Below are 20,842 nucleotides of genomic sequence, written 5' to 3' on the forward strand. Positions count from 1 at the left end.
AGATAGATAGATAGATAGATAGATAGATAGATAGATAGATTATAGAGACATACTAGTAATAAAATAAAAATAGACATTCTTTAGAAACTGTGTTTGGGCAAGAAATTACATAATAATATAAATAAATTTAAATAAAATATGTAGGAGTAGAAATATAAAGAAATATTCTTTGAAAAAATTGCTGAAAATTGCTGATTTATAAGAATATGTACAGTATATCATAATATAGTGAATAGGAAACCATTTGGGATTTGGCCTACCCATGTGTTCAGGAAATTTAATGATATATATATATATATATATATACATGTACATGTTGATTACTCTCAGTAAATAAAAATGAGTCTGAATTTTTCTTTTTGTTTCTTTTTTTTTTTTTTTTTTTTTTTAAATTTTTTTTGTTTTTTTCATAAATCTATGATATGGCTTTTCTTGGTATTAGAACCTGACAATTTTCACTATCCGTGATTTAAAAATCTGTGTCCTCTCTGTCTGTGGTGGCATGCCGTTACATGCTAAATAGTGCTAGTTAGTACTAAATAGGCTAGTAAGTTCATTAGAATGAAATCAATTAGTAAATTAGACTGAAATCAATTAAATTAATTCACTTTGAATGCAAGTTTTAAAACATTTTATGGCCCAAACCTATGAAAAGACTAATGCTAAGCCATTGCACATAGGTAGCAGTTTAAATCATTGTTGTCTTCATTTATCTGCATTGAATAGTTTTGATATCATTACAATACTCATCACTATTGCTTGTTCTGAACTGCACACCTGATCTATTTTTATAGCAAGATACTCGCATACACCTACTCCTAGAGAGAGTTATTTGGAGGACCATGTTTACTTTAGTCACTATTTTATTACAGTAATAGTGCTTTTATATGAGTGAGAATTTTGGCTACTGCTTAGCATTAAGGGTAATCATACAGTCTGCATTCAGGCACTGCGTGAGCTCGGGAGTTTGTTAGTCACTGGCTGGCCAAAGCCGACTACAACAGAGAAGACCCACTGCTTAATGACTTCACTCTGACTACAGGCGCTAGCCGGGTCACTGGTCACTGACCAATTTTACCCTATCTGTTCTCATGCCAGAGATGTGTGCCAGCACTGGAAGCTGTACCTCTGTATGGGTTGAGCAGGTGGTGTGTGAATGAGAGTCTGCCCTCTGCTGGACAGACCTAAGTTCTTTTAATAAAAGCTGATAATAGAATTGATCAAATATGGCATTTATATTGGATTTGTGGAATATAATCAGTGTGGTTGTAAGGACAGATGGAACTTATTAGTGATTATTGTTCTATGTTAATTCAATGTGGATAAGTATGTAGACTGTTGAACACAGACCTGCACCTGTTTATATGCCATATTAATGAAATTAAATGTCCTTGTGCAGGTGGAACAGGCATACTGAGTGTATATTTAGGTACAGATCTGACTCGTTTAGTTTTTGTGTAGTTCTGTCTTCATTTGTTATCACTATGACCTTATTTACTCAAGCACAAGTTGGAGGAGTGGCCTCCTAAGCTTGCTTTCTATGATTGTGTGTATGTGTGTGTGTGTGTGTGTGTGTGTGTGTGTGTGTGTGTGTGTGTGTGTGTGTGTGTGTGTGTGTCTGTGTGTCTGTGATACAGTGGGAGGAGTGTGCACCTGTTAGTTAAGCTGCACCTGGTTGTCAGAGAGAAAAGTGTACGTACATGACGCCTGACAGACTAAGAGAGAGAGAGGGAGAGGAAAAGGTGAGGAAAAAAAAAAGGTTTCAGGTCATCAACACAGGGCAATGATCTCAGTCAGTGGATCGGACTGTAAATAGCATCGAGAGGACTAAACTAAAGGCCAGTAACCTCTGGAGGGAAGACTACAGCCTCTGTGACGCACTTTTCACTCGCACAGGTGAGAGAAACTTTCAAGCACTTGCAAGCATCCATCACCGAAACCCATTCAACCCAAGATTATTATTCACTCCACTGTCCTTTTTTGTGTGCGCTAATTATAATATTGTTTCAATTATAGGCCAGGTTCAAATAAATAATAGATCTGATACTACGTTTTCTTGATATGTAAGATAGGCCTACAGTATAATGCTGACATAAGAGCTGGTCCTCTGACGACCTTTGGTCAAAGAGACACCTTGATCACACATTAACCTCCCAGAGTATGTCTTTAACTCTAACTAACCAGCATAGAACACTGGGAGCCATCACTCCCGAAAGGCCTACACGTCCTGAAATGGTGACCAAGCAGTTTTCAAAGTGAATTACAATGACGTCATTCAAATAGAATTAATGAATGAAATAATGGAAACAGATCTGTGTCTGACAGACCAAACGGTATGGCAGTTGAGACCTGTCCTTCTGTCCACACCATGCCCAGTGGTTTTGGATGGGAAATGAAATCCAAAGCTAGATAGGTTTGTTTTTTTTGTTTAAAAATATATTATTTGTAAAAGTTCTGCTTAATCGTACCATAAGGATAATTCTAGCTTCGAACAAAAAAACAGAAATTCACATTTGTTCTCTGATTCTTTGCAGAAACAAGCTAAATATAATCCTGCTTTAGCCCCGAGTTTCATTCCCATCCCAAACCCTAGCCAACGATTCATATTCAAATAAGAGGTAAATCTTCTCTGTGCCATTATGCTGGTCAACAAGCCTGCTTTTGATCTCCTCTAAACTCTAACTTTTCACTGCAGTCCTGAGCAATCTCTTTCTCCTGCCCCACATTTAGTAAATATTTACAGTAGGAATATGTCTCCTGAGATAAGAATTGAACAGAAGAAAGCCTACATGTTTATAGACTTGTGCAAAAGGGTACCTTTTTCAATGCTTTAACCTCTTTACTGAACCCAGATTTAGATTAGCTCTAATAATGAATTATTAGATAATTATTGTCTTTCCGGCCTACGTGAAGCCAGTTCTCAATTCATTTTAAACCTGAACCTCTAGCAAAAGGAAGGATTATGCTATTCAATACAGAAACTCTTTATCATCCAGCAGGCACTCTTTTTTTAAGTATATATTACCAAAGACCATTTTTATGATAGCCGATACATTAATAATACAGAGACAGCATTGTACAGTAGTTACACGTTATTGTTGGTGCACATGCAGTAAAGTTTATAGAGTAGTGCAAGATGGCTGTGCACCCTGAGCAGCCCTGTTTCTATTGGATTTGCATGATTAGCTAGATCAGAAAGAGCGATTAGAAGGTATAATGCCATCGAAACTGGAGCACGGAAGCAATAGTCTGTTATCGTAATCTTTTATCAGAACAATTGAATGAAATCGCAATTTCCCCATGTTTCACGGTCACATTCCTAATTCTTAATCTGAAGTAGGCAACAGTAATCTTTACACCTGTCTATGCAACACCGATGTTATAGTGTTACAGACACCAAGAACTCACTTTTCACTTTTGTGTTGCTCATATTGTACGAGAGCAACTGAACTGCTGATCTAGCAAGGCTTTATGCCTGCATTAATTTAGTATTAAAGGCCCCATTTGATTCAAGGTCAGCAGTTTTTTTCTGAGAGAACATACCCTCGGGATCTGATTGGAAACAAGTCAGGTGTAGTGTGTGGGGGTGGGGGTGGGGGGTCTGTATATACGGTATATTGTATCTGCATATATGCTATATCTGCATGTTGTGTAGGCCTTTGCTTTCTTAATTCCACAAACCAAAACACTAGAAAGCAACTGAAAGGAAAACTCAGACATGAACAGAGGTTTGTTAGAAATGTTATTCTTGTTAATGTATCTATCATTGGTCTAAATAATCAGTAAGACTGGCAGGATGGGTGAAAATTCACTTGAGATCTCACAGTATCTACGATAAAGCTTATTTTTATATATTCCTGTTGATCACATTATCTTGACCAAAACTAATATGTTATTTATTATGTGTGATCTTCGAAACCGTATCAGGATACAGCGTCTACCAATATTGAATATGCTATAGTTGTGGCACAACATAGTGCTCTCAATGTCCTCTCATTATAATCCCATACACATATTCACAAAATGTCAACTTGATATATAAACACCCAGAAATATATATTTCATTATTGATATCAGCAATGTCCAACAGAAGCTCTGCAGTCTTAATAAACTGGGCCATGATGGACGGTCCCAAATAAATCATTTGAGAGCTAGAATAATTATCTAAAAGAAAATGAAGAATTTGGCGATATTTGGACTAAACCAGCCATGCTAATGTAAGAAATAAAACAAAGCAAAACATTTCAATAACTAAAAACCTGATCATGAAAATATATGGAAATGTTGAAATGTCTGACTTAAGTGAAATATGAATGATGCAATCTTATGAAATGGATAATAAACTGATAATAAACCAGTTCTTACTCGCCTGATAACCAAGATTCACAGACACATTGTCTGGGTAAACAAATTCACATGGACACGCTGACCTTCATTTCCCCTCTGAAAACAATCTCAGTAGAAATTCTGGTGATTTCGATGAGATAATAAAAACAGACTGCATGAGAAAACCTTGGCTTTTATGTTCATGAAAGCTAATATAACTTGCTCCTGGTTTGAAAGAGCTCCACCTTTGGTTTCTGTCAGTATCCAAACATGAAAGGCCAAAAGTCCAAGCCTCCAGAGAGACCATGGATATTAGCATACAGTTTGGAAATCACCACTCTGTTGCTGCGCAACCAACCATAGCAAGTCCACTCCTTTTTTTTTGAATAGACACAGGTACAATGCTGCAGCTTTATCTCTGTGTGTATGTGTGCGAGAGTGTGTTTGCTTTTTTCTCTCTGCTTTTATTATAGCCCTAACAAACTCCCCAGCAACAAGCTCTCTCCTCTGGTAACATGATTAACCACTGACCCAGCCTGGCCCATGTTCTGTGAAACCTATTCACATAACAAGCAGGCAGAAGCAACCACTACAAAGGGCAGGATGAGTCATTGTATAGACCACACATACACCCAACTATTCAACAATATTCAGTAACCCATCGGGTACTGATTCACTTTCTGTCTGTTTATCGTTTTCCCATCTTTGCTACAGATACACGAGAATGATCAGGATGTCTCTATTTTATATTCTTTAATATAGTTTGTGCGCAGATGTGACAGAAATTAGTATACAATAAAATATATCGAAAACTACAGCACTATCCTTAGGTTAAAGGCCTAGGCTACAGTATTACAGTTTATAGTACAGGCCACCAAGCAAATACCAACAACTATGTTCCATCAAGCCACTTAGCATTCTGCTAGCATGTAGCCTGGTTTTACCATGTAGCTATGACATTTGAGTCCTGTAACTGGAGATCTCCAGATAGCATAGCTCTGCCATATGGCACCGTCTGAATTGCAATGAAAAATTCAACAGCACCGTCACCCACATCAGCTTCAGCCTCTGAGATCTCAGCTTACATATGACAGCTTTGCACACCACCATGGTGTCCTTATAGCTAACTTCCATAAACAGTAGCTGGTTTTGGCTTGTGAATCAGAAAGGCATCTGAGTCAGTGAGTCAGTCACTTGAGAACAAAATTGCCAGTGGGCACAAGGTAGGGGACAACCTGGATGAGGTACCAACCCATCGCAGGGCACAATCGCACACACACACACACACACACACACACACACACACACATACACACATTCACACACTATAGGCAATTTTGAGATGCCAATTAGCCTACAATGCAGATCTTTGGACTGGGGAATGAAATCCAGAGTACCCGGGGGAAGCCCCTGAAACAAAGAACATGCAAACTCCGTACACACTGGGCACACACTGGGTGCATACTGGGCGAGTACTTGGCGAACACTGGGCACACAGTGGGAATCGAACCCCCAGCCCTGGAGGTGTAGGGCATATATGCTAGCCACTAAGCCACCATGTCCCCCCCAAACTTCATAATATAATATCATATAACATAACATCAATGAGGCTATCATGTTCCAGTATGCAAATCCTGGCCATTTAAGAGCAGGAGAAAAGAAGGCTGGATTTCTTGTAAAGATGTAGATTCTTCCCTTCTTTCCCTGTAGCTCTAACGACATTTTTTTTTGGTAACAATATATCATCCATCCATTTTCTACATCCTACATGGGGTCGTGGGGGAGCCTAAAGCCTATCCCAGGGATCTCGGGGCATAAGGCAGGGGACACCCTGGACCAGGTGCCAACCCATCACTGGGTACAAATCAACACACACTGACACAATATGGGTAATTTGGAAATACCAATCAGCCTACAGCACATTTTTTTGGACTGGGGGAGGAAACTGGTGAACCCAGAGGATACCCCCGAAGCACGGGTTAGAGCATGCAGGCTCTGCGCACACGTTCTGGAGGCAGGATTCAAGCCCCCAACCCTGGAGGGGTGAGGCAAACGTGCTAACCCCTAAGGCACTGTGCCCCCCACCACCACATCATGCAATTTATTATTCTAAATAGTCCAGTTATGATCTTTAAAGCAAGTTTTGCAAAACCTTCTAACCACTTCTTCCAACTACACTTTCTTTCTAGCAAATAACTGTTTCCTCAATTCATCCACTAACAAGTCTGACTTCCTCTCACTTCCTCTCTCTCTATCTCTCTCTGTCCATTCCTCCACTTTCTCTTCTTCTTCACAGGGCTCATCTCTCCTTGGCCATGGCTACGGCTGAGCCAGCCCCTGCCTGGTGGAAGCTGACCTTCCTCCGCAAGAAGAAATCCGAGGCCAAGGAGTTGTATGAGGTACCTCCAGAGTACAGTAATAATGCAGAGACAGCACCCGGGATGAGCAGTACGACCGGGACACCTGACGACAGCCAGTTCAATGCTCGCCTTGAACGCATTGTGGACAAAACAGCCACAAAAGGACGACACGTTAAAGTCTCCAACTCAGGTCGCTTCAAGGAGAAAAAGCGCATCCGGTCAACATTAGCCGAAAACCCGGAATTGTTCCCCAACCAAGACACTTGCAGTGGGAACCAGAGCACAGGGAACTGAAGGCTGGGACGTCAATCTGTAAACCTTGAATTTATTCAGATACATATGCAAATAAATTTTAGACAGTTTTTGAATGCTGGATTCATTTAAGCATCAACTAAATCAAGCAAAATATTTTACTGTGTTTTAGTAGGGTTCTGCTTCAGTAGTCTTGATCGCATTTGTCCAGAGGGGATAAAATATGGTTTCTCTGTATAGTCCAATAGAATTTTTTTTTTAATCATCAATACAGCATCATCACATTGAAAACACGTCTGATGGTGCTATGGTCCTTATAGTTAATTCTGCTCAGTTGTAGTTGGATCTTCAGCTGTTCCACCTTAGAAAGCTGGCTACTTTCTGACAAAGTGGTTTCTAGGGTATGTCATGCATCATGTGCATTCGGTTTTATTGTTGAAAGCAATATGTTTGAATTTTGTAGTCTTGTTGATTGTTGGATGGTTGCTGGGTTTTTTGTTCCAGTGGTGTTGAGATTCAGGCAGTACTAGCCAGCAGCTGGAAATAAATTGCTATCAGTTTACTGTAGAACAATTAATAATAATTCAGTTCATTCTCACATTTCTGACTGAATTTTGGACCTCTGGTCCAAATAATACAGATAATAATAATAACAATATAATAATAACAATAATACAGAGTGAAGTATTTGCAGTTTAATCAGCGTGCACAATTATGCAAAGAGGAATAAGCAGTTTGCATGGTGCAATTATTTCACTTCCATTTATTTCAGAGAACACATAAGGTGTGTTTTTTTATGCTTTTTTATTTTTATTTTTTTTTTTAATATTTCCTTTTTAATTTTTTTTTTTGTAAAGTCCAGGTGTAATAACCTCAGTGCCTTATGATCAGAGTTACATTTCTTCCTTCCCTGTACATCACCTGCCACTTTGCTGAATATCTTTCTGTGTTTTAAACTGTATTTGTTTACTGAACTACCCTATGAATATACTATTGAATTACTCATGTTTTAATGAAACTGTAAAAATGTTTTTACAGCAAAGATTTTATTTGATTTTAGCATAATACGATTTTAAAATACTATCCAAAGAAAAATGTTTTAATATAATATTATAATATTTAATAATAAAAAAAACTTTTTCCAATATTTTGTGTTCCTTTGTAATCTGTGTGTGTGTGTGTGTGTGTGTGTGTGTGTGCGTGTGTGTGTGAGAGAGAGAGAGAGAGAGAGAGAGAGAGAGAGAAATGTCCTCACAATCACAATACATATTTGATTTTTTAAAACAAACAAACAAACAAACAAACAAACAAACAAATAATAAGCACAGATCATTATTAAGAATTTAGTCTGACTTAAGCCTGGGAATGTCTCTGACATTTTCCCTAACTGAGATTTTATTTATTATTATTATGGAACTAAATTTGAGTGTGAATAATTCCTACTAGGGCGCACGGTGGATTAGTAGTTAGCAAGTTTCCTCCGGGTACTCCGGTTTCCTCCCCCAATCCAAAGACATGCATGATAGGCTGATTGGCGTGTCTAAAGTGTCCGTAGTGTATGAATGGGTTTGTGAATGTGTGGATGATTGTTTGCCCTGCAATGGACTGGCACCCTGTCCAGGGTGTACCCCGCATTGTGCCCGATGCTCCCTGGGATAGGCTCCAGGTTCCCTGTGACCCTGAAAAGGAGTAAGCGGTTGAAGATGGATGGATGGATGGATGGATGGATGGATGGACTTTTACAATATGGGTGTGAAGAGCTGGTTGTATTTGTATATGTAAATAATTTGAAGTACATTTGAATGCATTACATTCAGAATGATATATATATATATATATATATATATATATATATATATATATATATATATATATATATATATATATATAAATGAGTGAGAATACATGCGTCTTTTCATTGAATTATCTTTTTCATTGAATAAATCTGACAGGGTATTTCCTTTACCCAATAACCAATACGATTCAACTGATCATTTATTTAAATTACATTTATAAACGAAAATATAAATAGAAGATAGCGTCTTGGCTGTAGTGACACGGTCTGACCGCAAGAGGGCGGGGTTGTATAGTAATTATTACTCAGCACCTCTCAATATGTCTATGCTATCAACTGCCAGATGAATGAGAAAGGGCAGAGGTTAAATAATGCGCAAATGCTGTAGGTTGAGTTGTTGTGTATATACTCAGTCATGGTTTTTTTGTTGTTGTATTGTTTTGATAAGAAACCTGTTCTGAACACCCACAACCCTGAACAAAAAGTATTTACAAGGGTTAGGGTTAGGGTTATAGATTAAAAACGGCCTACAGTTTAAAAACATTCGATGATCCAGGGCCGATTACATCCTGTCAATCAAAAGAGGGCGGGAAAACACATCGAGTTCATGCTGTGTGTAAAGATGATGTGTCTTGTGTGGAATGACGACAAAACTCTGCACTGCTAAAAATTTTACACCGTAAATGAGCAGCAGCGAAACAGAAAAAAAGGTGTTTCGGCGTCTAGTCTAATTTTACCCTACCCTAATCCACATCCCCCCAGCCCCGCACGCTGCTCGCTTAATTAAAGGGCCAGTGCACCATTTAAAGATTTAAATGAGAATAAGTTGACAAAAAAGGTATATATTGCACAGAAAAAAAACATTTATAGAGTACTATATTTCATTTGCAGTTAATGTTGATATGTTAATATCATCAAAAAAAAGAGTTTATATTAGGCCTATATATTACCAGTTTGATGTTCAATGATGAAGTACAAATGTTTTTGTTTTTGTTTGAGGTGAGTGAATGTGAAGCCTGACAGGAGTTTTTTTTTTTTTTTTTTTTTTTTTTTTTTTAAGGAATTCAGTAACTTAATATGAATTAATAACATTCAATTACTTAAGAAATCTTAATTTAAACTTCAGAATTTAGTTAATGTGTTAATATTAATTTGAGTAATGTGTTTTCTATTTATGAGGCCATTTATTTTGGATAACAACTCGTTGAAATGGAGAGAATAAATATTTTTATTTTCATTTCTTTCAGAATTGTTTAATTAATTATTACTTATTTAAAGGAGAGTTGACTTCTGTATAACGAAGAAAGGATGAGTCAATAATTACCAGACTTCGTATAGGACACACAGGGCTGAATGCCAATTTACATCAAATCAATAAGCCTCCCACAGGAATATGTGTAAATAATAAACAAGTTTATTGCAGTTTTGGGCTTTGTAAAAGTAACAGGAATTGAGGCACGAATATAGGATATTTTTTCTCTATATAATTTATTTACTTACTATGTAGAGTAGTAATTTAATGTTCCATTGATGCACCACCCTCCAGTTCAGATGGTGGCGGTAATGCACCAAAAGCTGGTCTGCCAACCGCCAATAAACACAAAAGAAGAAGAACCTCTGCGCATGCGTGTTAAAGCTGAATGTGTTAATTTTTCACAGCGTCAGCTGTTTTCGTTACACCTGTAACTTTGCTGTGTTCCGCCAGTAGAAATGGCCGTGCGAATGTTTTGAGATTGAGCTAAAAACAGCAAACTCGAACCGAGGCCTACAACAGATAACAATTGCGCATTGTAACTAGACACACACAGCAAGATGGTGTAAGTATACTTTATTATTTAATTGATTATTTTGTCTTGTATTGTGGTTTAAAAGTTTGAAAAGTGATTTAGGTGATTCATGTTATCTAGCCGAGTAGTAGGCCCTGGTTAGCTAGCAGTCTCGCGAGCGGTATGTATTTTGTCGGTTTGTCCCCAAATAAGTAATTAATTTCCTGATAATAAGTGGTGTTATATTGTAATTCTGTCTAATATATTTATTAGGAGTCAATGCATGTATTTATATTTTTTTTAAAAATGAAAAGGTGAAGGATTTGTAACGTCACTGGGTTAGCAAGCTAGTTCAGTTAGCCGGGTTTGAACCCGCGGTTCGGTTCTGGAAACCTTTTGTGTATGTTTCACACGCGTCTCAGTCCACCGTCTTGTAACATTAATAGGCTTTATAACTTGGAGAGGGGGAAACTTTTGGATGAGTTTTTCGCAGATAATATGATGAAATATTCGCCTATCATCGGCTTGATGGCGCCATCGCCCAAGTACCGAAAAGTACACCAACCCGAGAAGTACATTTCTATCGAAATAGGCAGAGGACCAGCATGAGTCCAAGGGCCACTTTACCCCTTTCATCACCGCAACGCCTTTCATTACGTGCTGTTCAGACCATACTGTAAGCAACAACCCGTATTTGTTTTACACTACCCACACGCCTATCCCGGTAGGCGACCCGTACCCACACGCACGCCAAAGATATGCCAAGATGACGTACTCTGGTCAATTTCCAAATATGCAGTCAGAGATATGTTTATGGTCCACTCCATCCCACATTACTGTGGAGACACCATCACCAGTGGGGACGGGGAGACGACAAAAAAAACATGAAATCCAGTACATAAACTGCATTGCTTTTCATTACTGACATGCAAAAACATGCCACAGTAGCTAGGTTTCCATACACATATTTTTATGCTAATTTTGGGACATCGCATACAAATCGATGGGTCGAAACACCAGATGTGAATAAAATCTCCAAAATGCACATAAAACCTTGTGGACTCAATTGAGGTGGATAATTTTTATTAGATAACAAGACATGCACGTAAACTACAATGGAAACGTGTCTACCAAATAAATTCCTTGAGGCAAATCAAAAAGTCATGTAACATTGCCTAAATAAATCATGCGATTGTTTAATTGGTTGATGTGATTGGATATTCAGTGCTGTGGCAGTGCGTTTTTCTGTGGAAACCGTGGTGTGGTGGGTCGCATAACTGGTCTAACTAGTGGACCAATCTCTTTGCACAGCACCTCGGATGACCTTTTTTTTTTTTTTTTTAATCATTCTGAAATGCCTGAACCAAAGTCTGTCATGGAAATGATTTGGTATACAGTAATTACCTTCCAGAACTGTCTCACACGATTCTGTTCTAATATCAGGCGTCTGATCACAAGAGAATGTGAGGTTTGTGATGGTGTTTCATCTGCGTGCTCTGAAGCGCAAGTCATTTATTATATTTGGGTGAAAGCCACAGTGGCTTCCCCGGTTGCAACAACATCCTTCTGTATTGATACTTTGCGCCGGTTTGCCCGGAAGTCACGATTTTGTTCTCTTGAACACAGGGGATGGAAATGGTGCTTTATTTGTAAATGTTTTATGCGTATTCTGTGTTTCATTGCAATTCCTTTTCATCGGTGTATTGGAATCCTGCATCACTGACATGCAGTTACTGTCCGATCAGTGTCCAATCACAGCCCTAAGCTGTGCTCTGATGCATGGTCATGAAAGAGTCAGTTTCTAGGATGCGTTGCTGTCCATAGCTGCGTTTCCATTAACCTGCTTAATTCTAAAAAAAACGGTATTTAATTAAATGATTTAATTAGATTAAATGGAAGCACATTTCTCGCATGTAAGTCACATGACCAAAAGTCTCAGCTACTACCCTGTAGTTTATAAAGTGCGATGGCTATGTGCTTCTCGGTGGGAACTGGCTCCCTTGGGTGTGATACGTCAGGTGCCACGAGTGCTCCTATTTTGTTGCATAACTTGTGAAATGTTAAGCGGGTCATTCTGGAGTTTTGGATCCACAGGACCTCTGTAAAATCATTGCGGACTACGATCTCCCAGAAATCCCAGATACGTGGCCGCTGCCAGGTATAAGGGACTTGCCTTTCCATGATTATGTGCATTACATGCCCTCGTCACCTTCTATTAAACGCTACCGGCTCTTGTGGTGGATGCGATTGAAATCACCGTGCTGACTTCGGATCTCGGAGGTTCGTCGCCATGTTTAACTGTAATCACTATCGCGAGAGGGGGAAAACCCAGATGTAAGCACATAACGTTTTTTAACGGAAACGCAGACCATTCGCATTTGTTCTGACATTCTTAAAATATCACTTCTATTTTGTGCAGAACTGCAACGGAAACCCAGCTTATATAAATGAACAGCCGTTTGTTTCTTTTTGGTTAATTGTGTCTTCATCTTACTCAGATCAGTTAAGATTGGCCGGTATTGATTTTTTTTATAACCGATACTGATTATTTGCATGTTTATGTAAAAAAAAAAAAAAAAAATCTTTATTTTCCACAACAATGTAAACTTGTTACTTCAGTCTACATATGTGTAAGTGTGTGTGTGTGTGTGTGTGTGTAAAAGAGTAAACAAACATTCAAGTGAATTTTCTAAAATATTTGCATGTTTATGTGCCCGGTAACCGATATGCTTTATTGTTTTACTTCTGTTTTTGACACAATGATAACACCACTGAACTGAACAAACCACTTCATTTATAACACTTTTGTCAGTGTGATGTTGAAATCTTGTGTGCATCCTTCACAGGCTGGAGCGCCAAAACCCTGCCTCAGGTAAACTTAAACCTCGCATGTCAAATAAGGAACGTTTTCACTGCGTCAATCCAGAGATTAACCTTGCACTGTACCCAGCATTAAAAGTAAGTCCTTTTAAAATGTTATTGTTTTTGAGAAACTATACAGAAAACTCGACTGACCAAGTGATTGTTATAGAGTTCTGTAATTAAAGATAGTTGTCTTCATTAGGACTGGCTTCCGTGTAATCATGAATATCACGTCTGTGACTACAAGACCATAAGGCAGACTCAGGACCATGTCGATTTTTCTGCCACCCTGAGAATGACTATATCTACTATCGAGGAAGTACAACAGTGGGTGAAGGACTCGACCATCACCTGGAGGATTGACCGGACCAGACCACCTAAGGGACAAAGAGTTATTTTTAAGGTGCATTTGCCTTGCGTTATAATGCTAGGAGTAGTGCTGGGCCATAAAACCACCTTGATTTGTATTGCGATAGAGATGTGCTTGATAACGATAAGTTGAAGGTATTCAAATTTGATAAACTATAGTTTTCTCTTTTCCCTTAACTTCTTGAAAGAGACAGCTGGTGCAGCCTGAATACACAGCATGTAGGGTTGGCGTAGAGTCAGCACAACAGCCAATCAGACTACATGCTGACTTGCACAAGCACTTAAGGGAATCGCATCTAAACACAAGCTGCAAATAGGCTCGACATCAGTCCCTTATATCATCCCGTATTGAAAAATATAATTCTATTCATCCTGTATTTTCATACCCTGAATCTTCACAGTATAGAGGAATAACATGGTGAATAACTCAAAGCAGTTTCACAGGAAAGAGCAGAAAAGCTCAGAATCAGTGTTCTGGGGAAGAGAATGACGGGCACACTGTACATGAGATTGCACATCTCATGTGGTTCTGGGATATGGTCCTGAATGTGAAATATGATATACCGCCAGAAAAAAATTAGCCATAACATAATTAGGCTCTTAGGGGCACTATCAAGCTAGCTAACATACATTGTGTAAACAAGTAGCCAGGTTTGCTAAAAAGTCAGCTAACACAAGGCTAACTGTTATATTCGGCTATATTGAGTGCTGTGAAAAGGTCTTTGATTTCTTCTGTTTTTGTGTATCTCATACTAAATAGTTTTAGATCGTCAAATAAAATGCCACATAAAACAAAGGCAACCTGAGTAAACACACAATACAGTATTTATTTATTTTATTGAAGCAAAAAAAAGTAATCCAACGCCTATCACCTGTGTGAAAAATTAATTGCCCCATAAACTTCAAATTGGTCTGTGCCACCTTTTAGCAGTAATGACTGCAACCAAATTCTTCTGAAAACTGGATATTAGTCTTTTACTTACTCCTGTGCTTTGGATCTATGCTTTGTCTTGCTGCATAAGCCAGTTGCACTTGAGTTTCAGCTTACAGACTGAAGACCAGACTTACTCCTTTAGGATTTTCTGGTAAAGAGCACCATGCTTCCACCACCATGCTTGACCGTAGGTATGATGTTATTTTTGTGGATATCTGTGTTTGGTTTATGCCAGATGTAACGGGACCCCTGTCTTCCAAACAGTTCCACTTTTGACTCCTCAAACCACAGAACATTCACCCAAAAGATTTGGGGATCATCAAGGTGACTTTTGGCAAAATTCAGACGAGCCTCAATGTTCTTCTGGGTTAGCAGTGGTTTTCATCTCTCCACTCTTCCATGGATGCCATTTTTGCCCAGTGTCTCTCTGATAGTGTAGTCATGAACCTTTTTTGATGCAAGAGAGGACTGTTGTTCCTTTCATGTTGTCCTTGTGTCTTTTGTGACTTGCTGGATGAGTAGTTGCTGTGCTCTTGGAGGAATTTTGTAAGATCGGCCACTTCTGGGAAGGTTCACTAATGTGCCGAGTTTCTCCATTTGGAGATAATGGTTCTCACTGTGTTCTATTCTTTGGAGTCCCAGAGCCTTTGAAATAGCTTTGTAACCCTTCCCAGACTGACCTTCCTCAACAATTAATTCTGGAATTTCTTTCAATTTTAGCGTTGTGTGTTACTTCCAGCTGAACCCCATTATGAATCCAGTTTCATAAGATTTGGGGGAAGTAGTAACTATGGGGGCAAATACATTTTCACACAGGTCCAGGTAGTATTGGGTAACTTTTTTGCTTCAATAAATAACTAGCATTTAAAAACTGTATTTTGTGTTTACTTGGGTTGCCTTTGTTCTCATTTCGGAAACAATTTAGTATGAGAGACACAAACAGAATAAATTAGGATGGGGCTAATACTTCACAGCAATGTAGCTAGGCCAGATCAGTTTGGTGTAAATTCATGTAATCATACTGATGATCCATCCATTCGGAGATTTTATACTGAAGCTTAAGACTATTGATAGATTTAGTTTACAATTCATAAATCTGTTTTTCATTAAAAAAACAAAAAAAAACAAACAAAGTTTAAATAAATAACCCTATTAGTCTGTTATATTTAATTAATTATTTTTTTAAACCTTAACAAAACCATGTCAACCTCAACTTTTTTTTCATTAATCCATACACAGTCATATCATTTGTTCTTCTGTGATTCTTGATGTTGTTGAAATAATACTATAATACATCCATGGAAGCAGGAAAATGGTTTAAAAGCAGCAAAAAATGTTTGCGGTCGTCTCTCATTTTATCCATGTCGAAGGTGGCAGATTGTAACCTATTTCATGGCTAAAGATATTTTGCCACTAAGTACAGTGGACAAAGAAGGGTCCTTCCATGTAGAGTTAAATAATTTTTTGTATGCGGTTTGGATGTATATCTTCTAATAGTAATAAGTTTCGGTTTATTCGGTCTGCATTATTTAGATGGATATTTTTAAAAAGATTGTTTTGTGGTAATTAACAAACCTGATTGATGTAGAAAATTTTATCGTAACATTTTTAGACATGTCGCTCAGCTTTATATAATATCATACTGCGGACTATTCAGAATAATTTGGCTTTTCCACAGAAATACAATGTGTTCTGATTACGAAAAGACAGCCCGTTTGTTAAAGGTGACCTTGTAATAGTCAAATGGATTTTTTTTTTTTTTCATCTCCTAGATGTAATGGTCTCACTGATTATTTTCAAATGTTTTACCCAGGTGGACTACAGATGCCACCACAACACAAAACCTAGGAACACCATGGAACCATCTGGGAGACGGACCAAAAACACAAACTGCCCTGCGAAGATGAGCATAACACTCCATCGCCCACAGGGAAGCAATGGAAGGCAGTGTCGGTATGTATTCTTGTGTTAAACCCCAAAATCACACACTTGCTGCTGTACACTATGAACAGTTTTATTTATTTATTTTTTGGCGCTACGTCTGCTCAGGAGCACGGATCCTCACATGCCAACTTTCCCGACACTCGTGCACATCACCAATGAGCACAATCATAACTTGCACGTACCGGATGCATTGAGGTACAAGGACGTTGGACCAGAAGCTATACAGAAGTTAAAGAAGCTTTTCGAAGCCGGTCATTCACCATCTACAGCCCTGGACGTCTTAAAATATGACCTCCAGCTCGAACTCGGAGAGGATTACGCGTATGCATCAGCAGACCGATCGATCTGCCCTGACATTCAGTTCTGCTACAGGTAAATGTTTTTAACTGGTAACATCTTCCATCTTTCGATTTACATTATGTGTAAATCAGCAAGAACAAATGATGTAATCTATTAATAAAAAGATTGTGTTTAAGAATGCTGTTTTATTCATGACTGTGGGCAGTCATTAATTGACGTCTATAAATGCAGGGAGTCGCTCATGCCGTTTAGTGCTGCTTTAGCGTTAGTGAACATACTAGTCTGTGCATTAATGTTACCTTTTTACAGATTGTACCACCAAGTTTCTAAATCTCTCAGAGAAGCCAGTCCATCCTCTTCCATTCTCCCCAGCCAAGAAACAACCACATCCTGGGTAGCAGCTGATCCGATGGGACAGACATGCATCATGGAGCACGAGATTGTAACCACAGAAGGTCAGATATTTAAACAAATATAAAAGTAAGGTTATTGTTTAAAAAAAAATTGAGTCTGTTAATCAAGGCAGTTTCATTTTCAGTTTCAGAGGAGGACAATCCCACAGACAAGCTGAAGTCGTGCTTATCTGATCTGTGTGATATCATTGAGAAACAGCCGAGTGTGTGGTCCGCAACGCAGGACTTCATCAAGGGAATTGAACGGGTCCAGCACAACCCTGTGAAGCTAGCGTCAGCCATGCATGCGTTTGGTCGCTACAGCTGCCTTCTAATGAAGAAAAGGGCTAAAACAATGCGAAGGGGTTCTCAGTGTGCTGGACTTGCTATAACCTCTCAGCCCACAGCAGTGACCAGGAGGAAGTCCAAGCTTGGCGGGAGACGACGGCTGACGGTGGGCAGACAGAGCAAGACAACTTCGGGGCCTGACCATGAATACAGTCAGCCAGAAAAAAGACAGAGATGCTCAGGGCCTCATGGCTATTCACACGGCATGGGAAAAACCAAATAGCTGTAATAAATTAGTTTTAGTATAACAGTTGTAGCCCATCATCCCTTTGCCTGAGAGGAGATAGACATGAGCTTGAGTGCTGTTTGGTATGGATGTATTTTGTTCAGTGTATATAATTTGTTTTTGTTTTTTTTTTTTTTTTTTTTTTTTTTGTTTTTTTTTTTTTTTTTTACAGACCTATAAAAGGGGCTTGCTGTCCGAATCATTTAAATCTCATCTATTTCCACGCCTCCAGTTACGCCCACTAAATTTCTAAATCTGCACTTATATTTTTGTACATCATGATTCTTTGAGACATAACACAATGGCACAACTCTTTGTCTACTCTAACACCTAACTTCACATTTGAGTTACATTATAGATCGCTTGTTGACACCTGCATATGTAAATATAGAAATTTGACTTTACTTTGTTAAAAAAAAAAATTCATTCCAACCTCCAGGTTATTGCTGTTTCAATGAAATTAGCTCCAGTACCTGATTTCTTCTTGCATTCTACAACTACAATATTCCACAAGCTTCACCTTCCTTCACAGTGTGACAGATTGACACTTGCATTGAAGTTGACTTGTGCAGAGAAACTAATGAAACATGGCCCAAGTTGTTGCTAACTGCTTTAGGTAATGATGCAAGTGTGTGCACATGAGGTAAATGTAATGTGTGCTGTACATTAATTCTATAAGAGGATACATGTTTAAGAGAAACGAATCTTTTTACACACACACACATGCATCGGTGCTCTTGAAACTGAGTTCATATGAACAAATGAGTGTGTGTTTTGGTAGTGTTTATCCTGTAGTGCCCTTAAATTATGGAAATGCTGTTGTGAAAAAGAACAGGTTTTGTTAAATTTGGAGTTGAAAAAGTAATTTTTTTTTGTTTTGTTTTTTGTAGCTCATTTTTAAAACAAAATAATTAGTTATAAGAAGCTTGAATTGAATTCTCCATCCTCAGGCGCATGAGTTCATTTGCTGCAACACTTGTTTGATATCTGCAGAAGTCTACCCTTTCTTGGACCCATGGTTTATCTATGCTAAATTATACAAGCTTGTGTGTAATGATTTTTGTTTGTTTACATGAGTGGATAATGGTGAGTTATCAAAATTTAAATTTGTGTGAACATGTTAATAATATGCGATTGCCTGCTGATGATGGATATCGAGCTTAACCGAGCATGATCTGTTTGCTGGATTCAGATTCTGTAACAAGTGCCTAAAGACATTGTGCTTACATTGTGGTTTACTTGGTAACCCCAGTAAACTAAACTAGAATGAGCCAATATAGTGGAAACTTTTTACACATACATTCCCACCCACTACATTTCCTGTTGACTATCTGCAAGTACAGCTCACTTTGAATTCTTGACCTGTGAAATGAGTCACAGTACAGTGTAGGATTAACTGAAAAGGTTGTGGAAGGTTATACTGTGACCGGTTTCATACCCACCCCAAATTTTCAACTCCCAACACCTGTGTCTTTTCAGGAGGTGTTGTGTAGCATAACACAAACTGTGCACAACTCCAGTTCTATATCTTACACAGTAACTCCCCATACTGTGTTCACAAATAATCACAATTCAGAATAAATACTGATTAATAGGTGAAAAATAAAGCGCTGGGTGTGCTGTTATAGAGAAATAACATTTCTCTTTAGTTTCCTCTGCAATGGTTCTAATTGATTTTCCCATAGACATCTCTCTGAGGCCTGTTTTCACCCGGTCTAGTTTTAGAGTGAGTTTTGAGTTAATAAAACGAAACAAATCCAACCTGGTTTAATTAACGTTAACAGGATGGAAGCAGGTGTGTATACTTCCGGATGACAAGCAAGAAATTATTATGCAAAAATATGTTGAATTCAAACCTACACTAACTGTAAAAATCACACCGTTGTGGCTGCCAAAGCTCGGTAAAAAATTGCTGATTGTGTAAATGCGTGAGTTTACTTTTATAGGCTTGCAATGAGAATGGAAATTTGTAACCCCAACATGTTTCATATAATATCATTTAATAAAAATGTCAGTTATGTTACATATTAATAAAATAAATATAAATGTGTGACAATATATTAGGACAGGATTAATTCTACCGCATTAAAATATGTACCACTTGACAAGAACCACAAAGCAATGTGTAAAGTTTGTGGTTCAGTAAGAGCAGCTTCAGCGCCTCAGATTTTTACAGTGTGGCTTAAGAGATAAACCACACCATCTGCCGAAAATCCATATCTTTCGTACAGATTGTCACCACAAAGCCAGGGCATTGTCCCCTTTCCTTCGAAGTGCCTTTATTAATTGGAGTAGCCTGGACTGCATTTCTAGGACTTGAGCGCATGGTGGCTTAGAGGTTAACATGTTCACTTCACACCTTCAGGGTTGGGGGTTCGATTCCTGCTGCTGCCCTGTGTGTGCAGAGTTTGCATGTTCTCCCTGTGCTGTGGGGATTTCCTTTGGGTACTCAGGTTTCCTCCCTCAATCCAAAGACATGCATGGTAGGCTGACTGGCATGTCCAAATTGTCCATAGTGTATGAATGGGTGTGTGAATATGTATGCGGTTGTTCCCTGTGATGGATTGGCACCCAGTCCTGTGCCCAATGCCTCCTGGTATAGGCTCCAGGTTCCCCATGACCCTGTAGGATGTGTGGTATAGAAGATAAATGTTTAATTTGACCAATTGGGCGGTCTCTTTTTCAAGAAGCACATAACAATCCAAGAAGGGAGATCCTTGCACCACATGCTGCAAGCACTTCCATTGCCCCTTCTGCAGTTCAGCTTTTTTTTCACCCAACAAAGTTGAGCAAAGTCAAAACCCATTTAGAGAGCCATTTCAACTGCGCAGCTCTCCATGAAGGTAAAGTTTGCAAACATTCTCTCGGGAAATGCAAATTGAGTTATAATATGTTGATGTCTTCCTCGACAGTGAAGAAGAACAGGACATTCTGTTTTTGCTTATCTGAAGTCAGTCCTGCATAGAAC

At 38.5% G+C, this 20,842-nt stretch overlaps 2 protein-coding genes across 2 annotated transcripts; both read left to right on the forward strand.

Annotated features, from left to right (window-relative positions):
• The first annotated feature begins 1,609 nt into the window (after positions 1–1,609).
• prr15la (proline rich 15 like a) lies at positions 1,610–8,085 on the forward strand. The gene is made up of 2 exons (XM_017483554.3): positions 1,610–1,896; positions 6,623–8,085. The coding sequence occupies exon 2, from the start codon at positions 6,642–6,644 to the stop codon at positions 6,978–6,980; it is 339 nt and encodes a 112-aa protein (XP_017339043.1). The 5' UTR covers positions 1,610–1,896; positions 6,623–6,641; the 3' UTR covers positions 6,981–8,085.
• Positions 8,086–10,380: 2,295 nt separating this feature from the next.
• Positions 10,381–19,144, forward strand: si:dkey-75a21.2 (uncharacterized protein LOC794385 homolog). The gene is made up of 7 exons (XM_017457923.3): positions 10,381–10,550; positions 13,346–13,457; positions 13,564–13,764; positions 16,478–16,617; positions 16,714–16,980; positions 17,218–17,363; positions 17,447–19,144. Exons 1-7 carry the CDS (start codon positions 10,546–10,548, stop codon positions 17,869–17,871), a joined length of 1,296 nt encoding a protein of 431 aa, XP_017313412.1. The 5' UTR covers positions 10,381–10,545; the 3' UTR covers positions 17,872–19,144.
• Positions 19,145–20,842: the final 1,698 nt, after the last annotated feature.

Source organism: Ictalurus punctatus, chromosome 2, assembly GCF_001660625.3.
Source record: "Ictalurus punctatus breed USDA103 chromosome 2, Coco_2.0, whole genome shotgun sequence".
NCBI classification, from domain to species: domain Eukaryota; kingdom Metazoa; phylum Chordata; class Actinopteri; order Siluriformes; family Ictaluridae; genus Ictalurus; species Ictalurus punctatus.